At 40.0% G+C, this 12,640-nt stretch overlaps 1 protein-coding gene across 3 annotated transcripts in view; it reads right to left on the reverse strand.

Moving 5' to 3' along the window:
* Positions 1-11,997, reverse strand: part of ABL2 (ABL proto-oncogene 2, non-receptor tyrosine kinase) — a 61,770-nt gene extending 49,773 nt beyond the window's left edge. For 2 of the 3 annotated variants that reach the window (XR_333631.3, XM_006142299.2), the window contains exons 1-3: positions 11,863-11,997; positions 5,457-5,519; positions 4,084-4,254 (exon numbers count right to left, since the gene is read on the reverse strand). Coding sequence is in view for 2 of the 3 variants with exons in the window: in XM_006142299.2 (XP_006142361.1) it covers positions 4,084-4,254; positions 5,457-5,519; positions 11,863-11,977 (349 nt within the window). In the remaining variant the exon portion in view is untranslated. The remainder of the gene's footprint in view (positions 1-4,083; positions 4,255-5,456; positions 5,520-11,862) is intronic. The other variant, XM_014583906.1, reaches the window with a different exon arrangement.
* Between the last annotated feature and the right edge of the window lie 643 nt (positions 11,998-12,640).

The raw sequence follows: 12,640 nt of genomic DNA on the forward strand, positions 1-12,640 counted from the left end.
AAAAAAATTTTTAATATTGTTGTTTCCTTAAAAAAAAAAATGGAAATGACAGGCCATCATAGTTAGGACACAGTCAAACACCCTAGGGTTTTGTTTGTTCTATTCTCTTTTTGAGAGTTATCAGGAAAATTTTCCACTCTTTAAATTTTGACTACCACGGAAATTAACAGGGATGTGACTAGTAGGATACAAACACTGGCCCTATCAGCATTTTATTTTTTTAATGCATCCTTTAATTTTGCCAGAGAGTGCATGTACTCCCTGGAAAGACAGAAGAGAGAGAAAATGAGGGAACCAGCAGTTAGTGTAATGGCTGTGTCACTGGACTCCCACGTAGTCAACCGCGGTTCGTATCCTAGACCCGGTGGCTCAAAACTCATGCCGGGCACGTGTGCGTGCGTGCCCAAGATCCCAAGAGGAGAATGGAGGAGAAGGGATTGAGGCGTGACCATCCCTCTGGGGGGTGATTTCTCGCTTTCTGTCTCTCTGTCTCTCTCTGTCTGGCGAGTGCACGCGCCCTATAGCGAAAAACCTCTCCAAAAAAAAAAAGAGAAAATGAGAAAGCACTACCCGCTATGGGGCAGGTCACACTGCAACCCGTCCTCCTCCCTTTCCCCCTCTTCTTGGGATTTCGGACATGCACACATGCACCCATATGTTTATCAAGCTGCCAAGTCCGGAACTTGAACGACACAGTCATTATCAGCTATGTGGGATCCAGTCGCCTTAACCACTATGTCATCAGCTGGCCCCTTTTTAACAATTTTAAGCAAAATATCATCTTCAAAGAAGAAGAAGGAATCAAAGTATTGTTGTTTTATTTTAAAAATATACTAAATAGTTTTAGGTCCAGCGTGATGGTGTAGCTGGTGGCATGCTAAACTGCGGTGCAGGAGGCTACATGGCAGACCATGGGCTCACACCCCTGACCTGAAACACACTGGGTGTATACATATGCCCCAAATTCTGATGAGCTAGAGTGGTGGAGAAAGGGGTTTGCAGTTTGACATGACCTTGTTAGGGGTGTTCCTCTCCCTCTCTTTCTGCCCCCACCTTGTGCATGTGCATACATGCACAAATAACATAAAAAAAACTTTTAAAAATTGCTTTAGTATGACATCATTTATATTAATAAGAACCTGACATGAAAATCTGGCATTTGATAGGTTTTAAGAGAAAGTGTTGCTGGCCATAAGATAAAGGGAACTCTCACCCTAGAGCCGCACAGTAGTGGCTGCTTTTAAAAACTGGAAATTGAGGAATCAAGACATGTCTTTATCAGTGTTTCCTTGGTGACTGAGCTATCTTGAAAAAAACTGACAGAAAAATTATACCTGTGAAAGAATCTTCTGAGTCATTGCTTCACACATTTCTCCGCTGAAGTATTAGAGTATACTGCAGCTCAGAGAGACTGCTGCACGGCGTCGAATTTCTCTGAGGTCCTTTGTTTTATCTTCACACTTTGTAAAACTTTCCTTCAACTGCATAAACACAACCCCCTATACACACATCATCACCATCTGTTCTTCAAAACCACCCAAAACCTTTAAGCACAATTGCCACCAGGAGATAAAAAACGGCACTTTTACTTTTCTAATGCCTTTGAAAATGGGCATATGCGTAGGTGCAATCACTTCCACTCAGACATATCTGTACTCCAGTTTGAGAAACTCAGTCTGAAGGAGTTCTGCTTTTGATTAATCTGGCTGTATTTCAAAAACTGATGTATAGGGGCTAGCAGGTGGTGTGGTGGGTGAGGTGCTGGACTCCTACATGGCCAACCATAGTTCAAGTACCAGACCTGGTGGCTTGCCTTCTCACTTTTCCTCTCTCTCTCTCTGGTCAGATTAAATAAAACGTATCTGTCTTGATAAATGCAGTTGACCCTTGAACAATATAAGAGTCAGGGGAGCTAACTCCCGTGAAGTTGCTAACCCATGTATAAATTTGGACTCCTCACAAACCCATCTTCTAATAATGTATTACTGGCCTGGATGGTAACTAGGACTTTTAAAATAAAGTCATTTAACACATATTTTATATGTTTTATGTATTATGTTCTTACAATAAAGTGAGCTGGAGGAAAGAAAAAGTTATTAAAGAAATCAGGAGGAAGAGAAAATACTGGGTCATCTAGAAAGTGACTTTCTCAACAACCTAATACATTTATTTATTGAAAAAAAATTCACCTATAGGTGGACTCACACAGTTCAAACTTATGTTGTTCAAAGGTCAACTGTGATCATCCAAGCTACAATTTCATTTAGTTAAAAATTACCCAGGAAGGCAGTTTTTCTCAGTAGAACGCTTGCAAAGGTTCAAAAGGCAAAGAAGCTAAGGCAGACTAGCAATCCCATCCACACACATGAGAATGTCCCCATACTCCTATTTTTTTCCTATAAAAGTTCCACTTTTCTGTCCTTATTTAAAAAAAATCAGTAATGGGTGGTTTTACTTGGTCCTGTTCTTAGAATTCCCATTTATAAGAATTTACTACTGAAATAAAGTACTCTGGCTTGAGAATATTACTAAAATAGAAACTTCCTACTTTCACTCCCTTAATCCATAAAAACACCAAGGACAGGCATTTAAGTTGCCTAGGTTAGTAGTACTCAAAACTGGTCCACAAGGTAGAAACTTGTGCCAGAATGTGAAAGACTCAAATACTACACTCATGTAAAAAGTCTTGCTCTGAAAAATGTAAAGGTTAGCTGAACTAAATAATAAAGAGCATGCTCAGGGATGTGCTTGGGTTACAGTTTGAATGCAAGTTCTTCTTTAGTTTTTTTTTAACTGTTTTTCTTTTTTCTTTTTTTTCTTTTTTTTGCTTTATGGCATGTGCACTTGCCGGAAGAGAGAAAAAGACAGAGCAGTGAGAAGGAAAGTGAGAAATCACCCCAGAGAGAATGGTCACACCACAATCCCTTCTCCTTCATTCTCCTCCCAGGATCTTGGGCACGCACATACGTGTGCCCAGCGTGATGTTCAAGCCATTGGGTCCAGGACTCAAACTGTAGTCAACCATGTGGGAGCCCAGTGACATAACTGCTATACCATCTCCTGCCCTATTAGATACAAGTTTGTTTGTTTTTAAATAATTACTTTATTTAACTCTGTTTTAATTTGAAAAGAGACAAACAGAGCAAGAGAGAAAGGGAAAGTCAGAGAGCAAGCAGTCAGGTCCGAGACTTGAACTGCAGTTGCCCATGTGGGAGTCTAGCGCCCTTAATCACCACGCCACCTGCCGATTCTGATGCAAGTGCTTAATCTCACTGTGAACTGGTAATGCACTGGAGTCTAGCAATGTGACTAATCTTAGCCACAGTTAGATTACTAGATGCCAAGTAAGTCTCACCTTTGTGGTAGACAATGCTGGTATATACAGCACAGAAGGAAAGTTTATGTATATATTTTGAAGATTTTATTCTAAAGTGCTTTTCTCATTTTATCCTAACTAAACTTTAAAAAACAGAGTTACTTACAACCTTACAGAGCAACATGGCATACATAGGTGAAAAAAGACAATGAACCAAAAGTACCTGGACCCGAATCACCTAGTTAATTTTAGACAGTGACAAAGCTAGACTAGGTCCCATTATTTCTTTTTTTTTTTTTCTAGAGAGAGATTATTTTGCCACATGGGAGTCCAGTGACACAACCATTATACTATCTGCTGGCCCCGGTCCCTTTCTTTCTTTCTTTCTTTTTCTTTTCTTTTCTTTTTCTTTTCTTTTTTTTTTTTTTGAGGGGTTTTTTCTATAGGGGGGGGGCGCTCCCCAGACAGACTGAGAGAGACTCGCCAGACAGACTGAGAGAGACTGAAAGACAGAAAGCGAGAAATCACCCCCCAGAGGGGATGGCCACGCCGCAATCCCTTTTCCTCCATTCTCCTCTCGGGATCTTGGGCACACACACACACGTGCCCGGCGTGAGTTTAAGCCACCGGGTCCGGGACCCAAACCACGGTACACTACGTGGGAGTCCAGCGACATAGCCATTACGCTAACTGCTGGTCCCAGTCCCTTTATTTCTTAACCACTAATGAAAACTGGGAAGTGAAAGGATGCTACATAGAAGCCTCACCTTTAGTGATGCTGAGTGTGTTATCACCACTTGCTACGAAATCATAAAGTGCAACGAAGAGATTAGGGTCACTCTCAGTGGCTCCCAGCAGGTTCTCTTTGGAGCTCCACCTGATGGCTTCGTTTAGCGCCTGGGGTTCAACATCACAGCCATAGGGTCGGTGCAAGGCTTCTAGAAGACATAAAAAGGGAAAGGAATTCACAATGAAGTCGACAGCTGAAAATTCAGTTCAACTCGGTACATACACAGTATTCCAGCAGCTGGCAGATACTGATGGCTCCAGAGTGGGGCAAAACTACAAGTTGTGGAGTCGTAACGAATGAACACAAGAAACAACTCATTTGTTGAAAATATAACAAGCTATTCAGAGATAAGACTACAAAATAAGTGGTTAGTCCTGATGCATCTATATGTGCCAAAATCAGACATAAATGAACAGGAAAAAGTTTTCTCAACATGAACAAAAGAAATCTTTAAAAAATGGTTACTAGCTTTATACAATATAAAGGATACTTTGCTGTGGTGGTAGTGGTTTTACAGAAGGAACAGTTTTGTTTTATGTCTCCCCAACTACCCGTCTTCCTTTATTTCCTCCATGTACAACAAGTTGCAGAAGACAGAGAATAGTTGTGTGTGGTAACTGTACATATCATATAAATCCAGACCTCTGTTTACATAGAGAAAAGTTATAGAAATATCACTTCCAGAAAAACAATCTTACAATTATCTGCTAAACAAAAGAAATGTATTCTAGTTTAATGCAAAATACTCCTGGCATTCCAAAATGCCTCTACGTTACTATACATTATGAAATAATAGCTTGCAATTATTCGTTCTTTTAATGGCTGCTTTTTTTTTTTAAAACTCCATTTTCTTTTCCTGGGCACTGAATTTAAAAAAAAAAAACAATAATTAAATTGAAAGGCTTAGAAAATATCACCATTATTGGACATTTATGGAGTTTCTACCACGTGTAATGGCTGAAGCTGTGTAAAACCTTTTCTTTCCATGAGGCTTTGCGATTCCTACACTTACTCATACTATGTGACAGGCGATCCCTACACCATCTTAGTTAAAGATCACCTTCTCACAGCCCAGGTTGGATATACAAAAGTACACACGGTTCTTCCCATGGTAATTTTCTTGACCACTGGGACTTTTTAGTTGCTGTCTGCCACAGCAAGCTATCCATCTGCCTATATCATATAGTAACACTTTGTCTCTCCCTTTACACATTTTTTATTTAAAAATTATCTTTATCATATTTGAAGGAAGAAACCTTTGAATCTGTGGTTTTTCCTTCTTTTCCAATCCATTCCCTCTTTTCCAGCTCTGCTGCCAACACCTTAGTTCAGATCCCCAACATCTCTCACCTGGACTACTGCCTCCAGTCTTGTCTCCCTCAAATCCATCCTCCACACAGCTGGCAAAGTGATCTATTTAAGACAAAAATTGGACCAGGTCACTTTCTGAAGCCTCTGCAATAGTGCACCATCAAGCTCACATCTCCTTGTCATGACCTCCAAAGTCTTCCATGATCAGATCCCCACCTACTTCTCCAGCTTTGCCATTCCCCACTCCGCACCTCCAACTGTAAACCTCACGTGCACCGTGCTGCTTCCCCCATGGCCTCTGTGCGCACAGTCCAGTCTATCTGGAATCTGCTCTCACCCCACCTTTCTTTGGACTGGCTGACTTCTGCTCATTTTATAACCCTGAGCTCAAAACTAACCTCCCCCCACCCAAGAAAAAAAAAACTAACCTCCCCTGGGAAGCCTCACATCCCCTCCCCGTGCTCTCAAAAGCGTTGCACTTGCTGCATTAATGCCCTGTATCTTTTTCTTTTTTTTTTTTTTAAATTGGTTATAGGACACATGCACTTGCTAGAGAGAGGCAGAGAAAGAGAGGGAGGAAATGAGAAAGCACCACACTGCAATCCTTGCTCCTCCATTCTCCTCTTGAGATTTTAGACACACACACACACACACACACACACCTGGCATGTTCTTCAAGGTGCTAGGTTCCAGACTCAAACAGCACAGTCAGCCATGTGAGATCCAGTTTCCATAACAATCATGCCACCAGCTGACCTGCCCTCTCTTTATCTCTACATAGTATCTCCACTTATACTGTCTTCTCAGCCTTCACAATGTCCTCCTTAAAGATAAAAACTGTATCTAGAACTATATCTCTTTTCTATCCAAGGGTTATGTAGCATGTATCTAATAATTGCTAGCTGAATGAATACCCAGATTACACAAAAATACAAGTGATAGGAAACACTAAGATACATCTTAATTTTAAAATCACATTAAACAATGTTTAAAAACTGGTTTTATATGACCAGCAGATGGTGTAATGATTACATCACTGGACTCCCATGTAGTCGACTGTGGTTGGAGTCCCAGACCCGGCAGCTTAAAACTCAGGCCAGGTGTGTGTGTGCGTGCATGCCCAAAATCCTGAGAGGAGAATGAAAGAAAGGGATTGAGGCATGGTCATCCCCCTGGGGATTGATCACTCCCTTTCTGTCTCTCCAGTGAGCGCACATGCCCTGTAGCAAAAAAACTCTTTAAAAAAAATGGTTTTTTTAACTGTCTAAATGCAATTCTCCCTAACAGTTTCTCTTTTGTCTTTTTTTATAGAGGTTTTTGCTATAGGGCGCGTGCGCTCACAGAAAGACAGAGACAGAGAGATAGAAAGTGAGAAATCACCCCCCAGGGGGGATGGCCACGCTGCAATCCCTTCTCCTCCATTCTCCTCTCGGGATCTTGGGCACTCATGCACATGCACCCGGCATGAGTTTAGGCCACCGGGTCAGGGACTCAAACTGCGGTCGGCTACATGGGAGTTCAGTGACATAGCCATTAAGCTAACTGCTGGTCCCAGTTTCTTTTGTCTTTTAATTTTGCTATAGGGTGCGTGTGCTCCCAAAAGAGATAGATAGAGATAGAGAGAGAGAATGAGAAAGCACCCGCCCAGGGAAAGTTACATCACAATCCCTTTTCCTTCATTCTCTTCAGATTTTGGGCACACGTAAATACCACCTGCTTGCTGCTCCCTAAGTTTATTTCACTTCATTATATTTCTTCCTTCTTTCAAATAGAGTATATTTTAAAATTCCACAGTTAATTTTCATTTTACATTAAAAAATTACGATACGGGTCAGCAGGTAACATGATGGTTAGGGTTGGACTCGCCCATAGCTAACCGTGGCTCAAGTCCCAGAACTGGCGGCTTTGAAATCATGCCAGGTGCATGTGCACATGTGCCCAAAATCCCAAGAGGAGAATGGAGGAAAAGGAACGGCAGCAAGGCCATCCCCTGACGGGTGATTTCTCACTTTCCCTTTCACTGTCTGTCTCTGTCCAGCGAGCACACTCACCCTATGACAAAAACCTTTAAAAAGAAAATCATGATAAATATATGTTCAAACATCTAAAAATTCATTTTTCTTTTTTTTAATTCCCCGGGGTGGTATGTGCTCACCAAAGAGAAAGACAGATATGGGGGGGGGGGGCGACCCAGCAATGGGGCATGGTCACACCGCAATCGCCTCTCTATTTCTCCATCCTCTTGGATTTTGGACACACACATCAGATACACACAAAACATGGTTTTCAAGCTGCTGGGGCCAGGATTTGAACTGTACTCAGCCATAGGAATCTGGCTCACTTAACCACTAAGTTATGGGCTGGCCCTGAAAGGTTCATTTAAAGCATAAATGATGCTCCTTGTTTAAATGCAAAGTTACAGTAAATGGAAACAGCTGTATTATATACCAAGCTAACCAATTTAAGATTACCAAATAAACAAAGATCATATTATAAAAAACTTTTTTAAAAAAAGAATTATTTAATTTTATTTATTATAATTCTTCAATTTGGCCAGAGAGAGAGAAAGCAAGCCACCAGGTCCAGGACTCAAATAGTTAACCATGTGGGAGTCTAGCACCTTAACCACCGTGACATGACACCTGCCAGCCCCAGGAAACATTTATTTATTTGTTTGTTTGTTTGTCTGTTTAGAGGTTTTTGTCTCAGGGTGCATGCACTTTTCAGACAGAAAGAGAGGCAGACACAGTAAGAGGGAAAGTGAGAAATCACCCTCTCAGGAGCGATGGCCACACTGCAGTGCCTTCTCCCTTCTCCTCCCGGAATGTTGGGCATGCACACACACGTGCCTGGCATGATTTTCAAGCCTCCCAGTCCAGAACTCAAACTATGATTGGTCATGTGGGATTCCAGTGATGTAACCACTGTATCATCTGCTGGTCCCCCAAGAAACATGGGTCACAAAATGGGTCACAAGTACTATATTTTTCCTTATTGTAATGAAAAAAAAAATCTACTGCAGCAAAATTTCCACTGGGCTACAAAACGCCAATCTTTTATTCAAATGAAAAATACTACCTAAAAGAAGTACAGAAAATATCCGTATTTATTAGAGTCCATACTGAATATCACATACTCCACAAAGATGAATATTTTTTTGCCAGTGACAGTGGTAAAACAAGGTTTTGTAATTAGTACACTATTTAATGTACCTTTTTTTAATGTACATTTTTAAGTACATTTTTAAGTCCAGTTTTATGTACATTTCGTTCCTTTTATTATAGATAGAAGAAAGTCTCCTTTCTTTGAAATGAAAGGAGGAACAAAAACTCTGAAGAACTCTCATATCATCAATGACCAAGTTAGAGATAGCATTAAGCAGACACTGAAGCCCCCTCTTAAACCTTATCAGGACAAAAATAGCAAATGCCATACATTTATACCTTACTTAGGGAAACCCAGTATATTAAAATGTAAGAACTATATGACACTAGTGAGTCAGGCAGATAGCTATTGGGTCATCGGAAAAGTCATGGTATATTTTTAAAAATTATTTATTTTATTTCATTTACCATTCATTATCATTTTAATTTGACAAGACAGAGAGAGACAGAGAGAGAATGTGAGAAAACAAGCTGCCAGGTCTGGGACTCAAACCTCAGTCAGCCACGTGGGAGTCCAGTGCCTCAACCACAATGCCACCTGCTGGTCCATTTTTCTGTTTTGTTTTCCTATACAAAAATTAGTCATGACTTTTCTGATAATCCAATACTATATGCTAGGCACTGCACTGGGCTTCTGAATATAAAGACTAGAAATCACCAATAGCACTATTTGGATTTAATATGCAAAGTTACTCTCCATTCTTTCCCCCAAATCTGCTTTTCCTACAGAATTCTCCATCTCAGTTCATGGCAACTTCATCTTTTCAGGCACCTAGCCCAAAACTGGAAGCATTTGTGACTCTGTTCTTGTTCTCAAATACCAACATGCAATCCAATCAGAAATCCTATTGGCACTGCCTTAAAAAATATATACAAAGCCAAAAATATATCCATTTCTACTCAGCCCCTCCACTATCACCACCCTGTCCCCACGATCATCTCTCACCTATATTATTTCTCTAGACTAACGATTAATTTCCACGCTTCTAAACTTGCTCCCTACTGTCTGTTTTCAACATACCACCATCTTTTAAAGCATAAATCAGACTGTATTACTTCTCTGTTCAGAACACGTTAATGTCTCCCCATCTTAAAAGTCAAAATCCTTAAAGGGCTTGCAAGGCCTTTTGCAATTTGTCTTGCCAGCTCATCTTTCATTATCTTCCTCTGAGGCTCCCTGCTTGAACGTGTCGAGCATTCTCCAGGCTCAGGACTTTTGTGCTGGTTTTCCCTTCTGCCTTCCTCACAACAATTTGCTCAAATGTTCCCCTCGTGGTAAGGCATTCTCTGACTGCCCTGTTACAATGTGCATCTGACTCACACCCCATGTCTCCTTTCTTCATTTCTCTCCACAGCCCTTATTACCACCAAAGACATCACATATTTACTTGCTTATTATTATCTTTGTGTATTTTATCTAACTCCCCCACTAGGATGTAAGTTTTATAAACACAAGGATTTTTGTCTATTGTGTTCCTGTACAGTGGAACTGGAACAGTGCTTATATATAAGGCTCTCAAGAAAGATTTGTAGAATGAATGAATCATGTATATTGCCATACTCACAGAGGATACTACGAAAGATGGAAAAACAATTCTGGAGCCAGGAAAGGATTCAAAATTTAAAATGGATAAGCATTTAAACTGGCTGAACAGAAATTCTGCACTAATGACAGTAGAGTGACAGATTGTCAGCGTACAAAGATGCCTGAAACATGTGGTTCATCTGTTGTGGGAGGACTCTAAGCCCAAATGAAGACTGTTAAAGGCAAGTTAGCTGCCTAAAAACCGTATTATCTGACAAAAGGAGAAGACATCGTGAGACCAACAGCACAAATTAAATTTAAAAGATATGCACAGGCCAAACAATACTATATACTTTTCAAATATGTGAAGTAATAAATACAGGATAAAAATCCTTTTAAGAGCTACAGCCCTAGAAGAACCACAACTTAGAAAAACAATCCTTTTCATCTTCCATTCTCCTTCTTCCCATCTCTGGTTTTACAGTCTTTTCCGGTGAGGTAAAAATATCTGATTTCCTTCCTTTTTTCTTTCTTCCCACTCACGCTTTTGTTCTAAATAGAACCAAGGGTCAATTTCCCGTACAGTCCGTCTGCACAGGATATCCACTTAAATGCCATCCTACCCACTCGTACCTAACAAAAGGAAAACTTTTTAAAGAAAAAGACATTCAAATATTTTACTGAGGCCAAAAACAAACACATATGGAATCATAAAGAGTTAATAAACAGGGGAAAACAAGCTAAAAATAAAAGCAAAAACAAGACAAAAGCCTGTGGAAAGAGCAAGTACACATCACGTAAGGCCCATGGTTTTGTCTGTGCACTTTCCGCGTGGATTAAGACACACACGTCGGGATGAGTCAGATGTGCTGCAGCCGCCTCAGCGCGCGTGTGTAGGCTGGGATTCTTTTATTTTTAAACAACATGAAGTGACTCCTATATTTTAGGTACCTTAGACAGCAAGTTAACGAGTCTTCCATTAATCACAGCTAGAAAGGAAGAATCATGGCCTTAAGATGAAAAAAGGAAGCTCTGGCTGTCACCAACGGTACATAAAAGGGCTCAGGAAGCAAAAATACATGATGATGATGATTAGTGAAGGGCATTTTTTAATTTTTTCTATCAATATGCCTGCAGGATATAACAAAAATAGAGCAAAACAGAAATAGCCATTTGCACAAATTATCATGATTAAACAAGTTAAAACTCAGAATAATAAAACTAAGTCTCAAATTCAGAGATAATTCCTCTATACCTTATGTTTCATTTTATGAAAAACAGTTTTTTCTAATTAGTCATTCAATGACTTTCTCGTCAGTTTACTTAGAAATTTGTCAGACAGTAATCAGGGGAATTAAAATTTAAAAACTCAGTTTAGGCATTTTCAAGTAATTTATAAGCACTTACCATGCCAGAATTCCACTTATCTGATTACATAATCTCTAAGAAGCCAATAATTTGTAACATCTCTTTTAAGAACTACGTTAAGGTAGTTGGATAAATTATTCAACAGTTCTCAAAACAGCTTAAGTTCTTCACATCAAACCATATGTACCTTAACAGCGCAAAATATTTTATAGTACCCATATATTCTCCCCATCAAAAAGCATTTATTGAGATGCTGCTATGAAATACCAGGAAAAAGTAACATCAGCCTTTACTGACCAAGAATGCAAACAAGATTAATGCATGGAAAGCATTCACACTCAGTGACTGTGGCCATCTCCTGTCCCCTAGGAGCTCCCCTGTCTCATACCTGTCACGCTGTCAGGCAGAGAGGAGCCTGAGGCCACACCACCCATGCAGCACAGCGCCCCATCGCGGTCTCTGCCGTAACCATTCGGTGGAAGCAGGACTGTCCCAAGGACCATCTCTGCCTAGCAGTACAGAGTCAAACTGTTCTGTGTAAAGAGGAAGTCTTAGAATTCCTCTCTCTGACAAGCAGTATCACATGCATGTGACGTTTACTCATGTACTCAGTGACCAGAGCACCCAAAAAAGGCATTCACAGTTCCGAGTGGGTGGAAAGGCACCTAAAGGAAAATATCTATAACCAGCAAGACTGAGTCAGAATGGAGTTACTTCAAAAACTCTGGGAATAGTTTGAAAATACATGTATATGTAAAATAAAAACCAACACACACATGAGTTTTTAAAAAACAGCTTAATAATAAAGTAATTTAGAGATGTCTACATACAGAGGGGTTTTCATTCCTAGGATGATGAGCTGAGACTGTCAAGTTTCCTTGGAGAAACCTGTTTACAATAAAACCTTGATACACTTTTTAAATAGAGGAAACGCCTAACAAGACTCATCTTTTACATCACTTAAATTTGTTCAAGAAACCACAAATCCAAGTCAAAGAAATAGTTATGATCTGATTCATAAGCACAGGAGCCAGGGGATAACTGCCTTCACTAACATTTGGCTCTACAGCTTAATAAAGTTTTTTAAAAATTCACAACAGTGTTGAAAACTTTTGAGTGTCAAAGTCTTTTAAAAGCCTGATCTTTTTTTAATATATAGGAACAAA

The sequence above is a fragment of the Tupaia chinensis genome, unplaced genomic scaffold (assembly GCF_000334495.1).
Source record: "Tupaia chinensis unplaced genomic scaffold, TupChi_1.0 Scaffold000074_1, whole genome shotgun sequence".
Lineage (NCBI taxonomy): Eukaryota > Metazoa > Chordata > Mammalia > Scandentia > Tupaiidae > Tupaia > Tupaia belangeri.